Genomic DNA, 23,930 nt, shown 5'->3' with positions numbered 1-23,930 from the left:
GTCTAAAACATAGTAAAATAATTATCCATAAAACAACGACCGACAACCCAGCAGCTTTACAGCAACTATCAAAAAACGGATATAAAATGTTAGTTCCCAAACACACAAGAAAAACCTTTAATTACATACATTAAAATACAAACTAAAAAATATAACAATACAAAGAATGTAATATATAAAAAATCCCTTACAATCCCACACAATCTATAGCCAGCACGATACGCCACACTTTGCAGCCATGACAGGTTTTTGAGGAGCAGGGTGTGGGGGCGGTGCTTTGCTCAAAGGGGTGAGGGGTGGTAAATCTCAGGAATGTGGTAAAGCACTGTTCCACCATACAGTACAGCTGGTATGCAAGCAACCTCTTAAGTACGGCTCTCAGACACTGAATGTGTGTTTCTATGGATGGAGAGTGGATTAAAACATTATTGAGACACCCACTGTCCCAACATGGCCCTCACGGTGTCATTTATGAACAGCTGAAATACGGCAGATCTCATCTGCTTCTAAATGGGACATCCTGTACGGTGAAAATTAATTTTGGTCCTAAACCAAATTTATTCACTTTCTCCAAACCCAGCGTGGCAGGAGGAACTTCTCCTCCGGTAAAGAAAGAAAAGCTCTGACTGGAGCACACGTGCCCACTCAGGTACCCACATCATCAGCCCAATAATGCTCACACGTTCGTACACACACCCAAAACCCGAAGGCAGCAGATATAAAATCATCAAATCAACAGGAAAAATCACAAAATACCAGAGGTTTTGGTGAAATGCAGCTACTCTGCATGTAACTACTACTCTGCCCCGGACCATAACGTGGTCTGATGTAGGTGGACCCGTGATTATGAGATGATGGTAGTTAATTGTACAGGGGGTTTTGTGGGTGGAATTTGTAAACCTCCAGGAGGACCTCGAACACGAGTAGAGCAGAACCTGGGAGTATCTAACCATCCCTCTGAGGGGTCTGAGCTGCATAAAAATTCTCCATCATCTACACCAGCTCCCTCATAACTTGTCATCGGTTCCATAACAATAATTGAGGTGCAAACGCCAAACCAGACGCCAAATCGTATTTATATCCTAATAAATTAAAAACATATCTGACATTATGTGAGATTTAGTTAATATCTACAGCAAATATTTATTTAAAAAGTTCCTTGACACGATAAATTCTGTGGGTCTTTAGTTGTGAACTGTGCTGTAGATGACAGGAGGTTCAGCAACAGGAGATCTGCAGCGAGAAGAAGAAAGCGTTACAGAAGGTCCAGTGCAGCTCGCTGTGGGATAGAGAAGAAATGATATGATGATGAATACTTAGTATGAGCAGCTGGTCCAAAATAGACAGTGGTGTACTGAACATCATCCTCAGCAGCAGCTCTGGTTTCCTTGATGGAGGCGTACTGAACATCATCCTGATTGGATGCAGCACTGTGGCTGCAGTCTTTCCTCAAGACGTCTCTCTGTAGATGTGTTGAATAAACAGAACACACACACACACACACACACACACACAATGTCCTACAGTGAAGTCAGGGCTGAAGAAAAGCAGGAGATGAATGTGGGATGAATGTACAGGAAACAACAGTCTCTCTCATTAACTCTCTCCCGTCCCCAATACAAGGACACTTAATCAAACACACACACACACACACACACACATACGCACGAACTGATACGCACTCACCCCGCCCGCTTTTCTGGTTCAGTGTGTGTGGCTGCATGGCTGCTGCTGTTTTTACTATTTACTTTACATGTTGTGTAGAGTCTATGTGTTTATGCTGTTGAGGTGTTTTTACCCCCCATTGGAGTAAAATCTGGGGGTTGTCTTTTCATCCTCCTCATAGCGCAAATAGAATAGCACACGACACAAAAACATGACAAAGGACATTGTGCATCGACCCATAATATAGTGCAGGTCAAGACAAACTAGACAAAGCAGGAGGACAAGTAGCAGCAATACGGCAATATATCCGTGTACGGATGTATTTAGTATATAGTGTATATGGTATATGATATACTATAGTAATAACGGTGTTATTATCACAGTTCTGAATGTGAGATGAATATACAGGAGACAACAGTCCCCCCCAGATTTGTACCTCAGTATCGTCCTTCTTCTCCTTTCTGTACCTACATTAAAAATAAAGATGTGAGCACAGATCAGCACGTCTGTCATGTTCTTCCATGAGTTGAACATACAGAACAGGTTCTCACCATAAGAAACACACGGTGATGAGACATGATAGACCCACAGCTGCTGCCACTGTTATTACTGCATATAGAATCCACGTAGGAGACGTAGGAGACGCTGGTTTATGCACTAAATAGGAGAAAATCATATGTAACAAGATCCATAGAGCTGGAAATATTATATTCATTTTTACAGGATGTGTCATATTTCAGTATCACAGTTCAACTCCAGTCAGTGTCAGGACTGAAGGAGACCCTCCTGGCCTACAGCAGCAGGACTCATGCCATCCCTCCTCATTATCATGATCTCGTCTTAGAACATGTACAGTCATATACTGATCACTTCACTCAGTGGACTAGACCAGACTACAATAAGATCTTCTACATTTATGATCTTTTGGTCCAGGACCAGACTTAAACCACGACTGAAAATTGTGCAGTAAGAGCAGGAGCTAAAAAGAAAAAAGAGAAAAAGAAACAAAAAAAGCCGGAGACAATCCCATCTGAACTGGTACCTGTGAATGTGAGAAGAACAGCAGTAGAGTTCTGGACTCCGACTTCATTCCTCGCCTGGCAGGAATACAGTCCAACCTGAGCAGAGGTGAAGTTAGTGATGGTGAAGTTCTGTCCTGCTGCTACTGGAGATGTTACGTTCTCCTTAAACCAGGTGTAGTTCTGCACTGGAGGGTTGGCATCACTGCTGCAGCTCAGAGTCACTGAACCTCCTTCAGGTATCTCAGCAGGTGGAGCACCCAGTACTCTGGTGTTCTTGGGAGAATCTGAAAAATTAAACTTATTCATTTTAATGTTCGGTCCACATATGAAACACATACAGTGATTTTTTTGGAAGATGGAAGTCCTACAGACATCTAACATCGAGGTCCACTTCAGCAGAAGACAGGTCCTCATGGCCTTTAACAGCACAGGAGTATCTGCCCCCATCCTCCCTGCTGACTGGGTGGAGCAGCAGTTCATTGTTCTTGGTGGGTTCCTTCTCTAAAGGTTCTCCGTTCTTCTTCCATGAGAATGTAGGGATGCTACTCAGATTGCAGGAGGTTTTACACACAAGTCTTACATCATTTCCTTCTGTTGCTGCACCAACAATTTCCACCTTCAGATCTAAGAATTAAATCAGAATAAAAAATACAGTTATTGTCTGTCATGTGCTGATAAGTCTGTGTGTTGAGTAGCACTGGGTGGTAATGAAGCTGCATCACAATGTTTCTTATGTTGGTATTCAAGAAAAAAGCATTAATGCAAAAGATGAACTGATGCAATTTGTTCACTGTACCTGTTACTGACAACATGATTCCTGGTTTACCGACCCTTTGTTTTCCGTCTTTATGTGTTATAATTCTGCAGTTGTACTCATGCACATCACTTTTATTCAGCCTTGTTATGTTGAGGAAGCACCAACTTGTTTTATTTCCACAGTCTGCATGAACTCGGTCTTTGTAGTTTGGATGCTGAGAGAGATCAGTATAGTCTGTCTTTCCATCCCATCCAACCCGTCCATGTTCAGTCCAAAACGCTTCTTTCACTGTAAGTCCAGGGGGGTAAGTGTAGTTGCAGGACATCACAGCTGATGTTCCCTCTAAAGCACAGATAGATGTAGGTCTGTACTTTACACGCCACTTCTGACCAACACCACCTGAAACTAACATTTACAATAAGAGAGAAGGACACTATAAAGAAACAATGTTTTCTGGATCTGGTTCTTTTTTTAAAGTAGAATAAATAAATATGAAGAGAATAAAGGTACCTTGGATGATGAGTGTAATAAGTGCAGCAGTAAAGATCACAGATGGAGAAGCAGCCGATTTTATCTTCATTGCCGCCGTGAATAATAATTAAAATGAGAAATTCCTCAGCTGTCTGACTTCTTAGCTGCTTTAAAACCATCTAGAATAAATGAGGAAGACGCTGGTTTATTCTGACGGCCCTGTGGTTTTACTTCATTTAAATTCAAGTAACTCCCATATCTGGCAAGTTGATGGTTCTGCAACTTCTCATTTTTATTCACATAATTCAGAGGAAATTAAACCCCTTCAAACCTGTTTGAGCTGGAAAGTGGAGGGTCTCCCCAGTAGAATGTTGCTGGAGAGAAAGTTGTTGGTCGGAGCTCCAGCATGTGGAGTGAAGTGAGAGTGAAGTGATTGTCATTGTGAAACACTGCAGCACAGCACACCGTGACACGGTGAAACGTGTCCTCTGTATTTAACCATCACCCTTGGTGAGCAGTGGGCACCATGACAGGCGCTTGGGGAGCAGTGTGTGGGGACAGGACCTTCATCAAGGGGACATCTGTGGCACTTTGTCAGTTTGGTATTTCAGCCCGCAACCTTCTGATTAGGAGTCTGCTGGACCACCATTGTCACCAAGGTGTGCAGGACGGACATATGACGTACACATCTACACACACACACTGATGTGCTCATAACATGTGAAGGTAGGATGGGGACAAGGCATAAGACTGATCAATGTCGCCCTCTAGAGGCTGCTGTTCCTTTTTACAGGGGATGTAATTCCCCTAAAACACATGCATCACACCACCTACAGGGAGATCCAGTCATCATACAGGGAGATCCAGTGATCAGGGTGGGCAGATGGATCATGTCATGCCAGTGCAGACGTGTCCACACTAGATCAATTCTGCATGTAAACAGAAGTGAGTGTTTCAGTGGGAGACGACAGAAACAAAAAGTCACTAAACACACAAAGACATCAGCTGCATGTCATCTAATTATTATTCAAATCTCATGCAAGACACCGTCTCAAGATACAAGACGCCAGATGTCTTCAGATTATTATTTAAGCAGCTCATTAATTACATGCACACACGATCCACACAGACACGTAGAGGGACACAACAACACCATCCACCTCTTTATTGTCTCTTCAGTTCACTTCTTCCAAACTGGACTCTAAATCAGGGAGATGGAAATTAGACTTTGTGCATGTGTGTTTTTTTTTATTTCTTACCTCCGTTCTTCATTATTTTGTGCTTCATCCCTCTGAATATTAAAACAGAAAGCAGCAAGAGGGCAGTAGCGAGTCCTCCAGCAACTTCACCTTTATTACCTGGAAATAAAATCTGGCACCATCCTCAGTTTGGAGTTTAATAAGAACAAGCACCACCGCCGCTGCCTAAAGTCAAACAGATAATTAAGACTATCTGACATTTAAACTAAAGGTAATATGGATTCAGTAGGACTTCCCTTATGAGTCTGTGCCAGTTCTTTATACATTTTGACTTTTTTTTGACACAGCCATGGTGGGTCTCATCAGCAAGAACGATGTTGCAACATCAACAATCTGTTTCAGAACGTAGGCAAAACCAAAGAGATGATTGTTGACTTCCACCTCTGCCAGAAGGTGCCACTGAGGTGCCCTTGATGAAGGTACCATCCCCACACACTGCTTCCTTGGGCACCTGTCATGGCTGCCCGCTTCTCACCAAGGGTGATGGGTTAAATGCAGAGGACACATTTCACTGTGTGCACTGGGCGCTGTGCTGTAATCAATATTCAATTTCACCCCAAAATCTCATTCCAAGGTTTTTGGAAAAACTGGCAGCTCTGTTTAAATGCAAGTATCTCCCATACGTGGCAAGTTGATGGTTCTTCAACTCCTCCTTTTTATCGCTTTTATTCACATAATTCAATAATTAAGAGTAATTAAATTAAACCCCTGATAAACCTGTTGGAGTTGGTAAGTGGATGGTCTCCACAGTAGAATGTTGCTGGAGAGAAAGCACGTTGGAGGTCAGGATGACCAGGAATTCTATGTTCAGTTGGTGATCATAATCTGAGTTTGGCCACGGGTGTGTGGTCCTTCTTATTTAAAAAAAGGGATTGTTTCTTTTAACACTGAATGATGTAAATTTTTAGAGAAAGCTGTTGTCACGTAGGTCCTGGGTGCTGAAGGTAGCACGTCAGTTTTTACTGGGTCCGGTTTCCCAAAAAATCAAAAAGACAATTCAAACAAAACATAATCCACAAAGCACCCACCAAATAAGCAAATGGGTTGTCTGCCACTCAAGCAGACTGACTCCCCGACCAGGAACCCCCCATACCTCCCTCCAGAGGGCTAGAAAAGTGTCCCGTGCCCCCACCCACCTGCAGGAGTCACATAAGCCAAACCTTTACATTGCATTTTGTGGTCTTGGTGCCTGTTTATCACACCCGGTCCTCATTCTCCCCTTTTCACCACCTACAATCCCATTTTATGTTCCGTAATTAGCGTAATTGGGAAGGGTCCATCTTGGACTGGGTGCAGCTTGGTGCTCCTGCCTGAGGCAGGCACTATAAAGCCACCACAGGTACACAGTTCGGGTCTTTTGACCTGGGAGTCCTGCAGCAGAGAAGACCTCAGCACACACAGCTCCCACCCACACGAAGCAGGCGGTGTTAGATGTTTTAGAACATCTGGGTAAGACAACTGCTCCTGCAACAATGGCCTGCGTGTGCACCCGCTAAGATGAAGTTAAGGGTAGTAGCTTTAACTTCATGAGCAGTATCTGTGGGACAGCCAACCTCTGTCAGAACTGTGAAGAAAACTGGACACACTGCGACTTCTAATAAATAACTAAACGAATTCACTGCATATGTGGCAATTACAGCTTGAACTTGAACTAGTACACCGCGCTCGTACATTTCGCAGTTGGCAACGCAGCACATTCACTTTCGTCACGCTGCTCAGAGCGAGAGTGACCACGTACATGCAGAGCAACAGGGGAGCCTGGAAAATACGGAGAAAGAAATTTGAAGAATTAAATTAAAGTGATGTGATTGTCATTGAGATAGACAGCAACACAGCACATGGTGCACACAGTGGGATGCGTCCTCTGTATTTAACCCATCACCCTTGGTGAGCAGTGGGCAGCCATGACAGGCGCCCGGGGAGCAGTGTGTGGCACCTCAGCGGCTCGGGATTCGAACCGGCAACCGTCTGATTATGGGGCCGCTTCCTTAACCGCTAGGCCACCGCTGCCCCAATGAAGTTATTGTCATTGTGATACAGAGCAAGCACAGCACAGCAATGTTCATCATAGGTACACTTTAACTGTGAGATACAGAATGTAAAAACATTACTCAGGATTTTTAAATCATCCTTCACTCATTACGTGCATTAATGACACATGTCCACACCTTCACAACATCAGACTCCAACACCAGACAGCTGTCTAAAGCAGTGGGGGGGCAGCTCTAACCACATATCACCACTAGGGTACGCCGAAGCATCACACTACTAAAGATTATAAAAAAGCATACGAGTTTACAGTCATTTATTCTAAGTTAATTTCACCCATCGCTCCCTCAAACACTCTTTTGTTAAGGTCAGGCATGTGTCCCTAACAAGTGTCTTTTCAATAGAGAACATTAATGAATGCAAACATTGCAAGTCACATGGCGTTGACCAGACAATGAAATGTACCAGAGGGTCACCACAGCCACCACCACCGTTACATCTAAAGCTTCAGGGATCTTCAAATAGACCATTAGCATTATGTCATGGCCTGACTTCGGAGGGGTGCCCCGATCTGCCGTTTTTGTGTTATCATCGTTGTCGCCCTAATTGGCCTAATTGTGTGTGTAGCGGTTCTTCTTCTGCGTTGTGCATTTTTATTTTGCTCCTCGAACAGCAAATGACGAGATGACACCAAGAGATGGCTTAACCGTGTGTATTTTTCTCTTACAGCCCACGCCATGTGTTCAAGAGAACGGAACCGGGTCCCCGACCCACTAACCCAAGGGCACAGCCGTCACAAATTTTTGGGGGGGTGATCAGAGTTTTATAACGCAAATAACTTTTCACAATAACCCTAAATAAAACCAGAAACATATGTGATGTAACCAGAAACACTAACACACTTAGATATTACACAATTAAATTAAACACATTAATAAAATTTGTCCTCTGCATTTAACCATCACCCTTGGTGAGCAGTGGGCAGCCATGACAGGCGCCCGGGGAACACTGTGTGAGGACGGTGCTTTGCTCAGTGGCACCTTAGTGGTACCTTGGCAGATCGGGATTCGAACCTGCAACCTTCTGATTACGGGGTCACTTCCTTAACCACTAGGCCACCACTGCCCCTTCGCAAGGCTTGGAAACATTTTGCTTTGGGGCGGCTTTTCTGCAGAGGGGACAGGACGACTGATCCATAGTAAGGAAAGGATGAATGGAGCAAGGTATCATGACTTATGGCAAAAAAAGAACCAGTAATCACAGAGCAACTAAAATGCTTTGTACGTTTGAAAGCCATGATGGTGTTAAATCATCTCACAAAGTGAATTTTTCACTTTTTAACATACTGATACATTCCTAATGCTGCTTGGCACTCTTCCTACAGATGTTTTGTATAGAAGATACTTGTTATTTTGGTGCCTTGTCACTGTAAAATATTCTTCCATGGTTTTCCACAGTAGTCATAATTCAAATTATTCCCGACAGTACAAACTATTCCAACCCTGTTCTCATTACAAGGTCAGCAGATGTCATTTGGAACATTGTGCTTCACAATTAAGACTCAGGCAGAAGTGGTTAGTAGACAGTTTTTTTTGGGAACTGCAGCAGTCAGCGTTAATATTAGAGAAGGGTAACTATTTACAGTAGACTCACTTCTGCATATATAAATTATTATTATATATATATATATATATATATACACACACACACACACACACACACACACACACACACCATCATCCTACTTCTTAATGCACAGCTGACTGGAGCAGGGTGCACCATAATAAGATCCATTTATATTTTGTCAAAACAGCAAACCTATCAGCCGTCCACGACTTTTCTTTGTCAGAACGACACAGACCCCATTGGTCTATGAAGACTGATGTCCATTTTGTGCGAATCACAACCATTGTGTAGTGATTTAAAGTCATAGTGGTGACTTCTGCCATCGCTACATAAGGTCTGATCCACTATATAAAGCAGCAGATGATGAACTGGAAGATGTCCAGGAGAAGACCTGAGCTGCTTCAGGTTGTACTAAATCCTCAAAAATGGGAGGCGTTTTGACTGGTTTGACTGGCCAATCAGCAGGCTGCAGGCAGTCTTTCTGGTTGAATTAGAAGTTGATCAGCTATGAGTACACACACTTAATAATATTTCAAGAGGCATGAATTACAACTTACTTGATGTACTTTGTTTGTTGTAGAATTTATATAGAATTCTGAGGTTTAGTCACTGAACCCCATGAATATGAATGTTCTGATAAACCTGATCAGATTTGGGATCTGGGGGGACAGGTTCTGATCAGATGTACGACACCCGGCAGTTACACACAGTAACACCAGACCAGATCACAAGCACCACCCACATATCTCACCTGATGGACTCGCCGATTTCACTCAGACACTCTCAAAACCTCTTGGCCTTAAATCTGTACGCAGAATGTATGTGGAACTTGATCACGTTTCTCATGTTGTTTTGAATTTTTTTTAAGTAAAAAAAAATTACATCCGAAAGAAAGTGTTTAGTTGTCACAAATGACACAGCAGAGTTCAACACAGACACTTGTCCTCCCTGGACCCTCCACTTCCTCTTCTGTCCCCTGGCATCACCGGATGAATGCAAGATGAATGAAAAATCACCAAGTGAGAGTAATAATAGTAGCAGTAGTGACATTTTTAGAAGCAGCTCACTCACCAACTCTCCGAGTTAACAGAGGAAAATACAACATTAACAGTCACAACAGCACCTTACATCCAACTTCAAATACTTAGAATGGATTCTGTGTCAACATTTTATTCGATTTTTTCTGGGTCCACGTCTATAATACTCCCATCTGTCTCTGGAGGATGTTTTTGTGAAGCGGAGTTAGATGAAGTTTTATGGGGACATTTGCCACTCAGAACGCCTGTCTGCCCGTTTGGTGTATTAGTGGGTGTGGTCCTGCATTGATGTTGGAGTCATATTTCGGGAGAATTTGATTACTGAGAATCTGTATTGAAAATCCCAATTCTGATTTAATGTTATGTGATCATGGCAGTTATTGTCACGTCTCTGGGTCGGTGAGGGACGAAGGCGCAAAAACTGGACATTGTGAAGGTAAACAATATTTATTAAACACAAAATGGCCATAAAGGACAGAACCAGGTCTATGTTATTGTCCACATGAATGTGGCAGCACCTGCTGGGTTCTCATGGAGTCCATGTCCATCAAGCCTAATTGTTTTTTTACAGCCATTACCAGACGCCCTTATCCAGAGCGAATTACAATCAGTAGTTACAGGGACAGTCCCCCCCCCTGGAGACACTTAGGGTTAAGTGTCTTGCTCAGGGACACAATGGTAGTAAGTGGGGTTTGAACCTGGGTCTTCTGGTTCACAGGCGAGTGTCTCATCCACTAGTCTACCACCACCCTTACTTGGGTTATTTCTGTTTATCCTGAAGTCTGAAGAACTGATCTACAGTCTTCCTGCTCTACTCGTCACCTCGGTCTCTGAGTTGGAGATACACAGCAGTAGGGTTCTGGACTCCTGCTACATTCCTCGCCTGGGAGTAACAGAGTCCGCCCTGAGCAGAAGGCGAAGTTATTGGTGGTTGAGGCGAGTCTCTCACCAGTCACATGCACTCTGCCACTTCTCCGTTGTGGTGCGGAGAGACGTTTATTTGCGCCACTGGCTGTTTCGTCATGCTGTAAATGTTAAATTTAAAAGACACCAGACTGGGGTAAATTGTCTCCACCAGCAGGGGGCATTCTGAAGCAGCAGCTTGGATCCAGAACTGGCTGGAGGGGTCTTCTGTTACGGGGTGACAGAGGGGAATGGACTTGGCTGCAGGCCGCATCCTCAGCGCATGCGGAACAAGTCAGACGAGCAGAATCATTGTTGAAGGAAGCGTCTCCTGTGTGAATCTGGTCATTCTGTAGTTTATCGGCAGAAGTCCTAATCACAACTGGTTCAAATCCGCACAGCGGCGCAACGTAAAGCTGCGTTCATTTTGTAACCCGCCGTTAATCGATCTGCTGATCACTTCAGGCTGGCCTTTATTTCAGCCTTTATTATTTTTTTATCTGATAATGTGATGTGATTGAGAATGAGTGCAACAAGGAACCATACCCAGTCCTGCCTATAAAAGCCCTTTACTGAATTGTGAAATTCATTACTAAATTGAGTTTTAAAAAAATACTTTCCTTGTGTTCAGAAAAATTTGTCTACAAATTCTTCAGAATGGAAAATGAAATGCGCATCAGCGGGGTCACCGTGTTCACTTTGCTGTCTGACATGAACGTGCTTTCTCACATTTTCTTTATCTGCTTCCTTTTTGTTCCTTCCTGTTACTTCATTTGTTGGTTTGGTGTCTTGCCTAAATTTGTCTTGAGACATTGAAGCTGTACAACGAAAGTTCTGGCTCTGCGTTCAGTTCAAGTGATCCTGTCACGGCGCCGGCAACATGGCAGAGATGGAAAATGTTCGAAGTTCGACTTCACAAGGCACACGTGGGAGCGAACAACAGGTTTATTTTCAGAGTCAGAAATGAACAATTGTACTTACATTACTACATTACATTACTACATTACATTACTACGTTACTTGGTCATGATGAACAATGATTACAGACTTTCAAACTTGACCTCACATGGCAACGCGGAACCAGGATTTATGTTCTACCTCGTCTTCCCTGGATGCTTCCGGTTCTCAGTCGGGTCTCCCAAGAGCATAGCACACAACTCCTGACTGGACAACAGTATCCTCTCACAACGCCGCCTCCGCCTTCATCTTCTCGAACACTCTTCTTCCTCCAAGAAGACGGAGGGGAGGAAAACTGGTGAGCACAGGTCTCCACAAGTCGTGTAATTCTGGTGTTGGCTCTTCCTCCTATGACAGGAGCAACTTCATGTGACCCGACCAGGGGACACACGCCTCCTGGTCGGCATTGTCTCTGTCCTTGATGTCAGCTGCGCTTAATTGGGTTGGGTCTTGCATTCTGTAATGCCACGGGGGGTGGATTTGGGAGAGGCACAGACGCTCAACATTAGTGCATTGGGGGTGAAAAGAAACAATGGCCGAAACATGCTCACAAGCATCTAAAAACACGTAGCATGCACCCGACATCTAAGTCAGAATAATGCAGGACAACCTAGGAGCCTTGCAGATGCACTTTAACAGGTCCTGATCACTCATGCCTAATAAGCGGCACGTGGAAGAGATCAGGATCTACAGTGGTGTGAGACGGGTGCCAGCTGGGTGAGTCCATTGGCACCAGGCGTCACACTTTCCTTTCCCTAACATTGAAAATGATAAACCTTCACACAACGTCATTTTTAAGTTTTTACGTTAAACATGCTGATATAAAAATGAATGCCAGCCCAGTGTGATCTGTTTAATCTAAAATCTTACAAATATGATCTTAAATAAAAAACTCCAAATAATTCAATAGCAGAGGGCCAGGCACTGACTCTTGAGGGACACCACAAATTTTACATCTATCTATATTATGTCTATTTTACATCTGGATCTAAAATATTATCACAGAAATGAAGCTCCAAGCCACAAATTGTATAGTCTTCATATCCTGTCAATAAACTACTTGGTGGAAATGATGTGCAGTAACTATATACACTAATTACAGAATCTGATTACTTTATTAAAACATGCAATTTTTTTAAAGGTTTATGTATGCACCTTTACAAATGAGATATAATGTCTGAAGGACCAGTTCATAACTGTGTTAGTAATATAATATAGTAGATCATTTTATATAGACAGTAGATAGAAAACGATGCCAAATTGTGCTTAAATCAGTATAAATAAAAACATATATGACATTTTATTAAAATTAGTTCATATGTGGAGCAAATATTTATTTGCAAAGTTCTTTAACATTATCAATTCTGTGGGACTCTAGTTGTGAACAGTGCTGTAGATGACAGGAGATTCAGCTTCTGCCTGAACTGGAGATCTACAGTGAGAAGAAGAAAAGTTACCGAATGTCCAGTGCAGCTCACCATGGAAAAGAGGAGAAATGATATGATGGATGCATACATAGTATGAGTAGCTGGTCGAAAATGAACAGTGGCGTACTGAACATCTTCCTCCGGATCTCCTCCAGTCTGACCGGAGTTCTGAACGCTCTCCTCAGCAGAAGAATCAGAAGCAGCTCTGTTTGTATTGATGGAGGCGTACTGAACATCATCCTCAGCAGCAGCAGCAGCAGCAGCTCTGTTTTTGTTGAGTGTCTGGACGTTGATGGAGGCGTACTGAACATCTTCCTGATTGTCTGCAGCACTGTGGATGGAGTTTGTCTTTGAGGCGTCTCTCTGTAGATCTGGTAAAATTGTCTGAACACACACACAATGTCCCATACTGAAGTCGGGGCTGAAAAGAAGCAGGTAAGATGAATGTGAAATGAATGTACGGGAGACAACGGTCCCCCCAGATTTGTACCTCAGTATCGTCCTTCTTCTCCTTTCTGTACCTACATTAAAAATAAAGATGTGAGCACAGATCAGCACGTCTGTCATGTACTTCCATGAGTTGAACATACAGAACAGGTTCTCACCATAAGAAACACACGGTGATGAGACATGATAGACCCACAGCTGCTGCCACTGTTATTACTGCATATAGAATCCACGTAGGAGACGTAGGAGACGCTGGTTTATGCGCTAAATAGGAGAAAATCATATGTAACAAGATCCATAGAGCTGGAAATATTATATTCATTTTTACAGGATGTGTCATATTTCAGTATCAAAGTTCAATCACAAGAGTAGCCAAAGATTTTACTCAAGTATGAGTAGCAAAATAATAAGTAGTCCTCCAAAAAAGAGTAAGAGTACAGAAGTGTTTAGTGATAGGACTACACAAGAAATTAAAAATGATAATATCAATAAATTATTAAAGTAAGATTTGTAGTAATTAATGGACTACATTTGAGCTAATGCTAATTATGCTTAAGCTAACAAATGCTGAAAGGGTATCGTACAAGCAGCTTAAAATTGTTGTATTTTGAGAAAAATTATGGCACACACAAATTTCCATTCAGATGTTGCTCAGAAAATGTTACGTCAAACGGGTTAGCTCTACTGGCAGGTCTGTCTGACAAAAATAAAGCATACAAATGGTTTAAAAAAGTAACAACCCAATGTAGTGAAGTTCCCCAATGTAGTGAAGTATGAGTAGAGTTTCTTATTCACAAATGTACTCAAGCAAAATTAAAAAGTAATGGCATTGTAAAACTACATTTTCTTCAAAAAGCTTCTCAAGTAAATGTAACTCATTATTACCCACCTCTGTCAATCACTGATCACTTCACTTAGGGGACTAGACTAAAATATTTTTTTTGTAATTGAAGTTCTCTTTTTATTCCTCTTTTTCCAGGAAAGCTACAACAAAAACAAGTAGAGAACTTTCCCCTCAGATCTCCTATGATAATGTCATATTCAACAAGACTCAAAAAAGAGCCGATCCCACCTGTACTGGTACCTGTGAATGTGAGAAGAACAGCAGTAGAGTTCTGGACTCCGACTTCATTCCTCGCCTGGCAGGAATACAGTCCAACCTGAGCAGAGGTGAAGTTAGTGATGGTGAAGTTCTGTCCTGCTGCTACTGGAGATGTTACGTTCTCCTTAAACCAGGTGTAGTTCTGCACTGGAGGGTTGGCATCACTGCTGCAGCTCAGAGTCACTGAACCTCCTTCAGGTATCTCAGCAGGTGGAGCACCCAGTACTCTAGTGTTCTTGGGAAGATCTGAAAAATTAAACTTGTTCATTTTAATGTTCGCTCCACATATGAAACACATACAGTGATGTTTTTTGAAGATGGAAGTCCTACAGACATCTAACATCAAGGTCCACTTCAGCAGAAGACAGGTCCTCATGGCCTTTAACTGCACAGGAGTATCTGCCCCCATCCTCCCTGCTGACTGGGTGGAGCAGCAGTTCATTGTTCTTGGTGGGTTCCTTCTCTAAAGGTTCTCCGTTCTTCTTCCATGAGTATGTAGGGCTGCTACTCAGATTACAGGAGGTTTTACACACAAGTCTTACATCATTTCCTTCTGTTGCTGCACCAACAATTTCCACCTTCAGATCTAAGAATTTAATCAGAATAAAAAATACAGTTATTGTCTGTCATGTGCTGATAAGTCTGTGTGTTGAGTAGCACTGGGTGGTAATGAAGCTGCATCAGAATGTTTCTTATGTTGGTATTCAAGAAAAAAGCATTAATGCAAAATATGAACTGATGCAATTTGTTCACTGTACCTGTTACTGACAACATGATTCCTGGTCGACCGACCCATTTTTCTCCTTCTTTATGTGTTATAATTCTGCAGTTGTACTCATGCGCATCACTTTTATTCAGCCTTGTTATGTTGAGGAAGCACCAACTTGTTTTATCTCCACAGTCTGCATGAACTCGGTCTTTGTAGTTTGGATGCTGAGAGAGATCAGTATAGTCTGTCTTTCCATCCCATGGAGCCTGTACATGTTCAGTCCAAAACGCTTCTTTCACTCTAAGTCCAGGGGGGTAAGTGTAGTTGCAGGACATCACAGCTGATGTTCCCTCTACAGCACAGATAGATGTAGGTCTGTACCATACACCCCACGTCTGACCAACACCACCTGAAACATAAGATGAATGAGAAGGACACTATGAAGAATAATCATTTTTGGCGCTGGATTGAAACTCTACACATAATGCAGAATATTTTTATCACTTAATAATTTGACACATTTGCACCTACAACAACCTAAGCAGGTTAATTTCCAAAGTAAAATTTATAAATATGAAGTGAATAAAAGTACCTGGGATGATGAGTGTAATAAGTGCTGCAGTAAAGATCACAGATGGAGAAGCAGCCGATTTTATCTTCATTGCCGCCGTGAATAATGATTCAGGTTAGAAATCCCTCAGCTGTCTGAGTTCTTACCTGCTTTAAAACCATCTAGAATAAATGAGGAAGACGCTGAAGGTCTGGTTCATTCTGACGATCATTTAAATACAAGGAACTTCCATATCTGGCAAGTCGATGTGTTCTGCAACTTCTCCTTTTTATCTGATTCTTCGTGTCTAATTTTGAACACTGAAGGTCCACTGGTACATCATACATCTTTTTAGTGCAGAACGATCAAGGCTATATGAAGAGCACGTGATCATCTTAGATTAATTCTACTAATGATAGCGTGTGAAAAACGTCCGAATTTAAATGAGGGTTTATGTTAAAGCTTCCCATGATGAAGATGTTTAATAGAATGTGGACTGATTAGTAATTTATTAATAACACAATTAATTTGGTTTATTCCCCCGTGTAGGGTCTGACCTTTGACCCAGGTTTCAGAATTCTTCCTAACTGTATAGATGGATACCGACAGGAGTGAAATCCGGCAGTAATAAACTGATAAGTAAACAGCAAGCCGGACTTTGAGATGGACTGATAGGGCTGTTTCCTCCTTCACCTTCTTCTTTTCACTCCCATCATGCGCAACAGAACTTATGTAAATTATGGGAAACTTTTCAATCTTTACAAGAAACCTTGAGGAAACTGGACACGCTGCAACGTTTGGTTTAGATTTTATACTCTTTTTCATTTGAACTCAAAATTTTTGTAAATTAACCACAAGGTTAATCCTTTTTTTATTTAATAAGAGTGAATGTGCCTGTTGTGATCTAGAAATGCCACAGGGTTTTACACAAGTCACTTTATGTTATATATGTGTGACTTGTGATGTGTATGTGATGTGTATGTGTAACACTCTGTGCAAGACGCTGCAGATAAGGATCAGCCGGAAATGTCAACCACCACAATGGCAACCATTTCTTACACAAAAGATTCTCCTTCCTTTTTATGTTCCTTATTCTGAAGTTTTCATATGAAGCACACATAAAACCTTTAGTTCTGTACAATTATATAATCTTTCATTTTGATTAAACTCAACAGGTTAGAGAATGTTTTTGGGATAGCCCTATCCTGTTTTATGTCGGTATCAGTTTGTGAGCATTATTGGTGATTCATCTTCACATAATAAATTAGAGTTTGGTGTTCCACATGGTTTCATCTTAGGTCCCTTGCTATTTTAATCATATGTGTTATCTTTTAGTCACGTCATTCGTACACACAATATTAACTTTCCCTGCTATTCCAACGACACACAGTTGTACCTATCAGCATTCCCAGATGAGAGGCAGCAGTTGAACAGAATAGAGAATTGTCTGAAGGACGTTAGGCAGTGGATGCCCACCAACTTTCTTCTGTTAAACCCTGATAAGACAGAAGCTCTCGCACTTGGCCCCCCTGCAGTCAGATGTAAGCTGTCTGACTACATATTAACCCTGGATAGTCTTTCTATCTCATCAAGTACTGAAGTAAAGGATCTAGGTGTCCTCATCGATGCAGGTCTCTCATTCGAATTGCATGTAGATAATATCACTAGAATAGCATTCTTTTACCTTAGAATTATTACAAAGATAAGAAAAATGAAGTTGGTCCATGTCTTTACTACTTCAAGGTTAGATTATCATAACACATTACTGTCTGGATGCTCTAGTAGGTGCATGAGTAAACTCCAGCTAGTTCAGAATGCCACAGCAGAGTTCTAACTAGAACTAGGAAATTTGACCACATCACCCCAGTCTTACAATCACGGCACTGGTTACCATTCAAATTTAGGATTGAGTCCCGCAGTACCTGAGTGAAATTTTAGTTATTTATTACCCGCCATGCCCCCTGCGTTCAACAGGAGTGGGGTCACTACTGGTACCCAAAGTACACAAGGTCACAGCTGGGAGCAGATCCTTCTCATATAGAGGTCCGCAGCTGTGGAACGGCTTGGAGGTCAGTGTTCGGTATTGAGCCAGAGTCTCAAATCTGTTCACTCTGGTCTTCTGTTAAAATCCAAGATACTATATATATATATATATATATATATATAAAATCAAATATTAAGTCCACTTTATTACACAACCACCTAGTCAAGCATAAACAGTGTTAGCTTCTCTAGCTGTGCTGTTGTATTTTTCTTCCCCCCTGCATCCATCACCTAAAGTGTGATGACATGCATACCCAGTTGCAGGGTTAATCAATACTGTATTTCATCTTTTAAAAAAATAAATGCATCAGACGAAAAACAAATCTAGATACTTCTATTTTTTCACACCAAGGCAACCAGTGAGGACTCAGAAAGACTTCTCCACCACACATACTCTGCACCCACAACTTATTACAATTATTTGCATTTATTGCCATCAAAAATGACCAAAACAGTCAAGTGTCAACCGCTAAACACAAAATTGCTCAATCAAGTCCTAAAACACTTCATACCTTCAAAAATTATCATAGATGAGCTGTAAAAAAAAAAAAAAAAAATACACGATTGAAGCAGTCGACACATTCCAGCCAAGGAGGCCAATTCATTTACTCCCAATAATTTTATTTTTGCAATTCTGCCATAAAATAGATATTTACATTTTATAAAGATTTAGATTAGTGATCAACCACTTATGCACACAAGCATTGATCATTCCTTTCATATGAGACTAATGTTAGCCCATAGTCCTGCCAGGTATGACCTTGTTCCAGTGTGAACTCGTGGGCGTGTCTTTAGATGATCTAATGAGGGGATTAATCTAATTCTTCCACTTAATCAATGCAGCTCCGCATCTGAAAACCAGCAAAAAAGAAAGACAATAGTGCGCATCTGGCAACCTGGGATGTTTTAGTAATGTTCACTATGTTGACTATTTATGTTTTATTTATGCATTTTATTCATCAAAAGTTAGATGTAAAAATAAACATGTTCAATTTAATTGTTGAAGTCTGTATTCAATATTGGCAGAAATATTCATGATTATTCTTTTGCTAAAAAAAGTCCTCTGTTCAGCTTGTATTCTGGCTGGCCAGCCCTAATGTAATATGTTAATATTGCAGGTACAGGGCAGATATGCTGGTGTAAAAACAAGCCTGTGGTGTGGGGTGAGAGAACAGAGTGTAGAAAAAAACTCTTTCTCCCTCCACACAAAAGCACTGTATTCAACCACTCCAACCTGATGAAGAAAGAGGCATGGCACAATAGAGGTTAAAAATGAACAGTTTCTAATTTATTAACACCGGTAAATAATTATTGTAGTTACATGTGAATATTGAATGTAAAAAGGTACCAAGGTTACAGAGAAAATAAAAATAAGAAGAAAGAGTAAAGGGGGAGAGAGAGAGGGAAAGAGGCAGAGCCATGGGAAGAAATAAGATGATAGAGCAGACTCAAAACCAGAAGATCCGGTTTCGATGGAAAGACAGCTGGGAAAAGAAAAGGAAAGAAAAAGAGTCCCCTCCCCACATTATACCCCTTTATACCCCTGGCCTACAGGAAGTTGTCACTGGCCTACAGGAAGTTGTCACAGACCAATCAGAACCTGTTGTTTCTGATGCCACGCCCCCGGTGCCTCCCATCTGGGGAAGACAAAGAGAGTGGGCGGTCCTGACGGCCGACGCCTCACACGTTGCCATCTCACAAAAGGCATGAAAAACAGAGGTGTTGAATCTTCATGCACAACAATTGGCACAGGAATGTCACATATCTTCTTGTAGACGGTCGCTATGCAAAACAAAAGCATGGTCCTGCGATGGCCAATCTTACACTGGTGATGTGAAGGCAAGTAAATCACTTCTGCATTTGTGAAAATAAAAGATAATTAATGAAACAATAAAGAAATAATAAATAACATTTTCAATTTGTTCTAAATTACAGGAATTTTTGCTCTTCAGGCCACACCCTGAATGTGTAAATGTACAGTTTGGTGTCTGTTGTGCTCCTTCAGTGTTGCGAAACATTTCGAGCAAAGACTGCAGATGTAGGGCTTCTCCCCGGAATGCCGCCTCCGGTGGGCTTTGAGGTAGGACGCGTGGGCGAATCTCACGCCACACTCCTCGCACCCGTACGGTTTCTCCCCGGTGTGGGCCCTCTGGTGCGCTCTCAGGCCGGACGCCCGGGAGAAGCTCCTCCCGCACGGCGCGCAGGTGAAAGGCCTCGCCCCGGCGTGGGTCTTCCGGTGGGCGCTCAGGTTCCCCGCCTGCGAGAAGCTCGCCCCGCAGTCGCCGCACCGGTACGGCTTCTCTCCGCTGTGTATGCGCTGGTGCGTTTTGAGGACGGACGCCAGCGAGAAGCTCGCGCCGCACTGGACGCACCGGTAGGGCTTCTCCCCGGTGTGCACGGCCTTGTGGGTTTTGAGGTGAGACGCTTGCGAGAAGCCCGTGCCACACTGCACACACCGATAGGGCCGTTCTCCGGTGTGCACCCTCTGGTGTCTCTTAAGGGCTGACGCCAGCGAGAACGTCGCGGCGCACCGGGCGCAGCGGAAGGGCTTCTCTCCGGTGTGCGTCACGTGGTGCGTTCTGAGGTGCGCCGCTCGGGAGAACCTTGCGCCGCACTGGGAGCACCGGTACGGCCTCTCTCCGGTGTGCGTCTTCTGGTGTCTTCTCAGGCTGGATGCAGTTGAACACGCCACGCCACACTCCGTACACGGGTGGGCCTTTTCTCCGGCGTGGAGGACTGGGACGCCCGAAAAACGTCCCTGGAACAGCTTCTCTTCTCTTGGACTTCTACATCTCTCTGTAATAAAATATCGTTTTAAACAATAAATCAGTATTTTCACACATTAATCAAACAGTTTATTTGATTACATTAAACATATCCGCTCATTTGAATTCTTCCTACATGCGTAACAAAGTATTAATGTGTGAATGTTTATGAACATTTTTGATGTTGCGGCCTAACACACAAAGTCACAAGTTACATTTACATTTACCAGACGCCCTTATCCTGAGCGACTTACAACCAGTAGTTACAGGGACAGTCCCCCCTGGAGACACTCAGGGTTAAGTGTCTTGCTCAGGGACACGATGGTAGTAAGTGGGATTTGAACCTGGGTCTTCTAGTTCATAGTAAGTAGTTACAGGGACAGTCCACCCTGGAGACACTCAGGGTTAAGTGTCTTGCTCAGGGACACGATGGTAGTAAGTGGGATTTGAACCTGGGTCTTCTAGGTCTTCTAGGTCTTCTAGGTGAGTGTGTTACCCAATAGGCTACTACCATCCCTCAAACCCCACTTGCTACCATTATGGCACTGAGCACTCAGCAGACAACTGAGTGTTACGACTGCCTGTGTGTCTCTGGATAAGGGTGGTACTGAACATCAGAGCCGTAACTGCACTCGCCTGAAAAGATGAAGTCATCGTTCAAGTCGTCCGATTCACCCTGCTCATCACTTTCTGCTGGTTCCAGCGTGACACCGGAGCCCAGGGCCGGACTGGTGTCTGATGACGGGTGACCGGTGCCGTTCTGCTCCTCACCACCTAAACCAGCACTGGGATCCACCTGAGCATCCATCCTGAGGCAAGTGCAAGCAGAGGTTTAAGTTATTAAGCACCGCACCACCACTGTCGTCAATTATGAGGAAGTACTTCTGATGTTTCCAGGTCAGCAGAGTGCAGAGGAACGTCCAAAGCCAAACCACCAAAGCAGTATTTTCTCTCCCGACTGTGAATCAGGGAGGAAGGTGCGACTCCCACCCTTCACAGTAACAGTATTCAACCTCATTTCATTCACTCTGAACATCAAATATGCAACATTAGGGCTTAATCTTATACAGTGAAAAAAGGGAAGGATTCTGAACTGAAAATGATTTGATCATGTAAGAATAATGTGTTTAATTTGCATTCAATTCCAAACCACGTTACATCAACTTAATAAAATCATTTGTTACTTAGCTGAACTATCTCAATATGTATGGTTTAAAATGATGCATTTTAAAATGAATTACAACAGCCTAAATCAAATGATTCATGTGGAGCCAATGTCAGGTTTGGATTTTTTTGTGAAGTGATAGTCACAGCAGCACAGTACACGGTGCACACAGTGAAATTTGTCCTCTGCATTTAACCACCACACTGAGTGAGCAGTGGGCAGCCATGACAGGCGCCCGGGGAGCAGTGTGTGGGGATGGTGCTTTGGGGAACTCGGTGGCACCTTGGAGGATCGGGATTCGAACCGGCAACTTTCTGATTACAACCAAACCATCTGGATTGGGTTCAGGTCCGGTGACTGTGGAGGTCAGGTCTCCACTTTTTGTTAAGTACATAACTCCACATGTGTTCATTCATAGTTTTGATGCCTTCAGTGAGAATCTACCAACGTAAATAGTCATGAAGATAAAGAAAACACATCAAGACATTTGTCCTGTACTGTACATGCGGCGGGTTAAGCCATGGAAGGCGGGGACAGGTGGAGGGTGGTGCACCTGTCAGCGCCTTCCGCGTAGGACATCGAAGATACCTAATCTGGCGTAAAGGTCCTAGTTTATAAGCGGGATCTGCATTATTAAAAGACCTACCTGTGTGTTTTAATCCACCAGAGGTTCTGACTTCTGCGGCATCACGTGATTATATTTCTTGGAAATAAAAAGTAACGACTGAATGGAAGACTGCTGCAGCAACGTCATTATCGCTCATCTACGCCCGTGTTGCGGCGGGTTCTGGGATGGCTTCCCTGGCAAAAACCAGCGCGGTTTCACGTTCCATGCTCGCTCCAGCCAGAGCGCATAAACGGAGGAACGCCGCGACAGTCCGTCACTTCCGGAAGGGTCATGACCCGGAAGCGGAAGCCGAATTCCAGCAGTTTCGGAAAACGAAACCGCGGCGTTTCATTCTGTCAGGAGTCTTCTCTAACTCGCTAACTCTCTCATTTCTGTTAGCACGAAAACTTTAAACATTGTCCACAAAATCATCTGCATCGTGTGGTTTTAGTTTTATACAAGATCAAACACAGTTTATCAGTTTACCACATAGTTTTTTTGTACGCAATTGTCTAGGGTATAAAATGTTTTCATCATCACAGCATATCATTAAAAACCTTACATAAGAAGATGTAGAGAAACATGGACGACATCAAAGGACACTACTGGAGGAAGGTCCACCACAAAAGGCTGACATTTTCAAAACTAGGTGTTAAAAATGGACGCACATGTTAGAAATATTGTAAAATTGGGCTTTTTTTCAGCTGAGGCGCCTGGCCAAACTCAAGCCAGTTCTTTACTAACTAAATCTGGAAACAGTGATTCACGCTTTCATTACGTCCCGCCAGACATATCTAGCTCGCCTTAAATCAGTACAAAATGCAGCTGAGCGGTTTCTCACTAGAAACAGGCGAGATCACATAACCCCGATCAAGACTCCTTGTCTGTTTTAGAGTCCATTTTAAAATTCTTTTATTTGGATCACTGATCTACTCAGTTCTTACACTCCACCCCGTTCTCTCAGGACTTAAGACCAGAGACTATTGTATCAGTATCAGTATTTAAATTTGGGCTAAAAATCCGAATAGCCTTTAACAATACTCCCCTCACCGTTAGTAACGCTGTAGTAGTTGGTGTCGCCGGAAATGTCTGCTTCTCTGTACAGTTACTGTCATTTGTTGCTAACTCATCACTCACTCTCTTCTTTTCTCCATCCTTCACCATCCTCTCCACTGTGGATGGGGAGTGGTCACGTTATTTTTTGTATTTTTATTGAACATTTTGTCCATGTCGGTCCTGTCCCGGGCAATTTTAATGTTGTTTTTAATTGTTGTTTAAAGTGCTTATAGATAAATGTGGTGTGATATGTCACCTGAGCTTCTACAGCAGGTGTGAAGTAAATTACTGTCATTCTGAATAGAGTCTTGTGGTTGAGGGCGTCGAACTCTGGACTGGCAACAGTTTTGCTGATCTTGTACTCAATTAAGTT

General features: G+C 42.8%; 3 protein-coding genes across 4 annotated transcripts; all 3 read right to left on the bottom strand.

The window, feature by feature from the left end:
• Positions 1-2,606: 2,606 nt before the first annotated feature.
• LOC114785471 (B-cell receptor CD22-like) lies at positions 2,607-3,769 on the bottom strand. Its single transcript, XM_028971749.1, has 4 exons — positions 3,484-3,769; positions 3,060-3,311; positions 2,708-2,971; positions 2,607-2,644 (listed from the first exon to the last, which is right to left on the bottom strand). The coding sequence occupies exons 1-4, from the start codon at positions 3,767-3,769 to the stop codon at positions 2,607-2,609; spliced, it is 840 nt and encodes a 279-aa protein (XP_028827582.1).
• A 9,194-nt stretch (positions 3,770-12,963) lies between these two features.
• On the bottom strand, positions 12,964-16,111 carry LOC114785736 (B-cell receptor CD22-like). 2 transcript variants are annotated; one of them, XM_028972280.1, is made up of 8 exons: positions 15,964-16,111; positions 15,421-15,780; positions 14,997-15,248; positions 14,633-14,908; positions 13,719-13,824; positions 13,604-13,634; positions 13,202-13,497; positions 12,964-13,118 (listed from the first exon to the last, which is right to left on the bottom strand). In XM_028972280.1, the coding sequence occupies exons 1-8, from the start codon at positions 16,031-16,033 to the stop codon at positions 13,061-13,063; spliced, it is 1,449 nt and encodes a 482-aa protein (XP_028828113.1). In that variant the 5' UTR covers positions 16,034-16,111; the 3' UTR covers positions 12,964-13,060. The 2 variants fall into 2 exon arrangements, with proteins under 2 accessions (XP_028828113.1, XP_028828114.1); XM_028972281.1 differs by having other exon boundaries at positions 14,645-14,908.
• A 3,281-nt stretch (positions 16,112-19,392) lies between these two features.
• LOC114785806 (zinc finger protein 239-like) lies at positions 19,393-22,770 on the bottom strand. The gene is made up of 3 exons (XM_028972426.1): positions 22,541-22,770; positions 21,366-21,538; positions 19,393-20,760 (listed from the first exon to the last, which is right to left on the bottom strand). Exons 2-3 carry the CDS (start codon positions 21,535-21,537, stop codon positions 19,913-19,915), a joined length of 1,020 nt encoding a protein of 339 aa, XP_028828259.1. The 5' UTR covers position 21,538; positions 22,541-22,770; the 3' UTR covers positions 19,393-19,912.
• Positions 22,771-23,930: the final 1,160 nt, after the last annotated feature.

The sequence above is a fragment of the Denticeps clupeoides genome, chromosome 3, assembly GCF_900700375.1.
Source record: "Denticeps clupeoides chromosome 3, fDenClu1.1, whole genome shotgun sequence".
Classification (NCBI taxonomy): Eukaryota; Metazoa; Chordata; class Actinopteri; order Clupeiformes; family Denticipitidae; genus Denticeps; species Denticeps clupeoides.
This window is presented reverse-complemented; position numbering and strand designations above follow the sequence as displayed.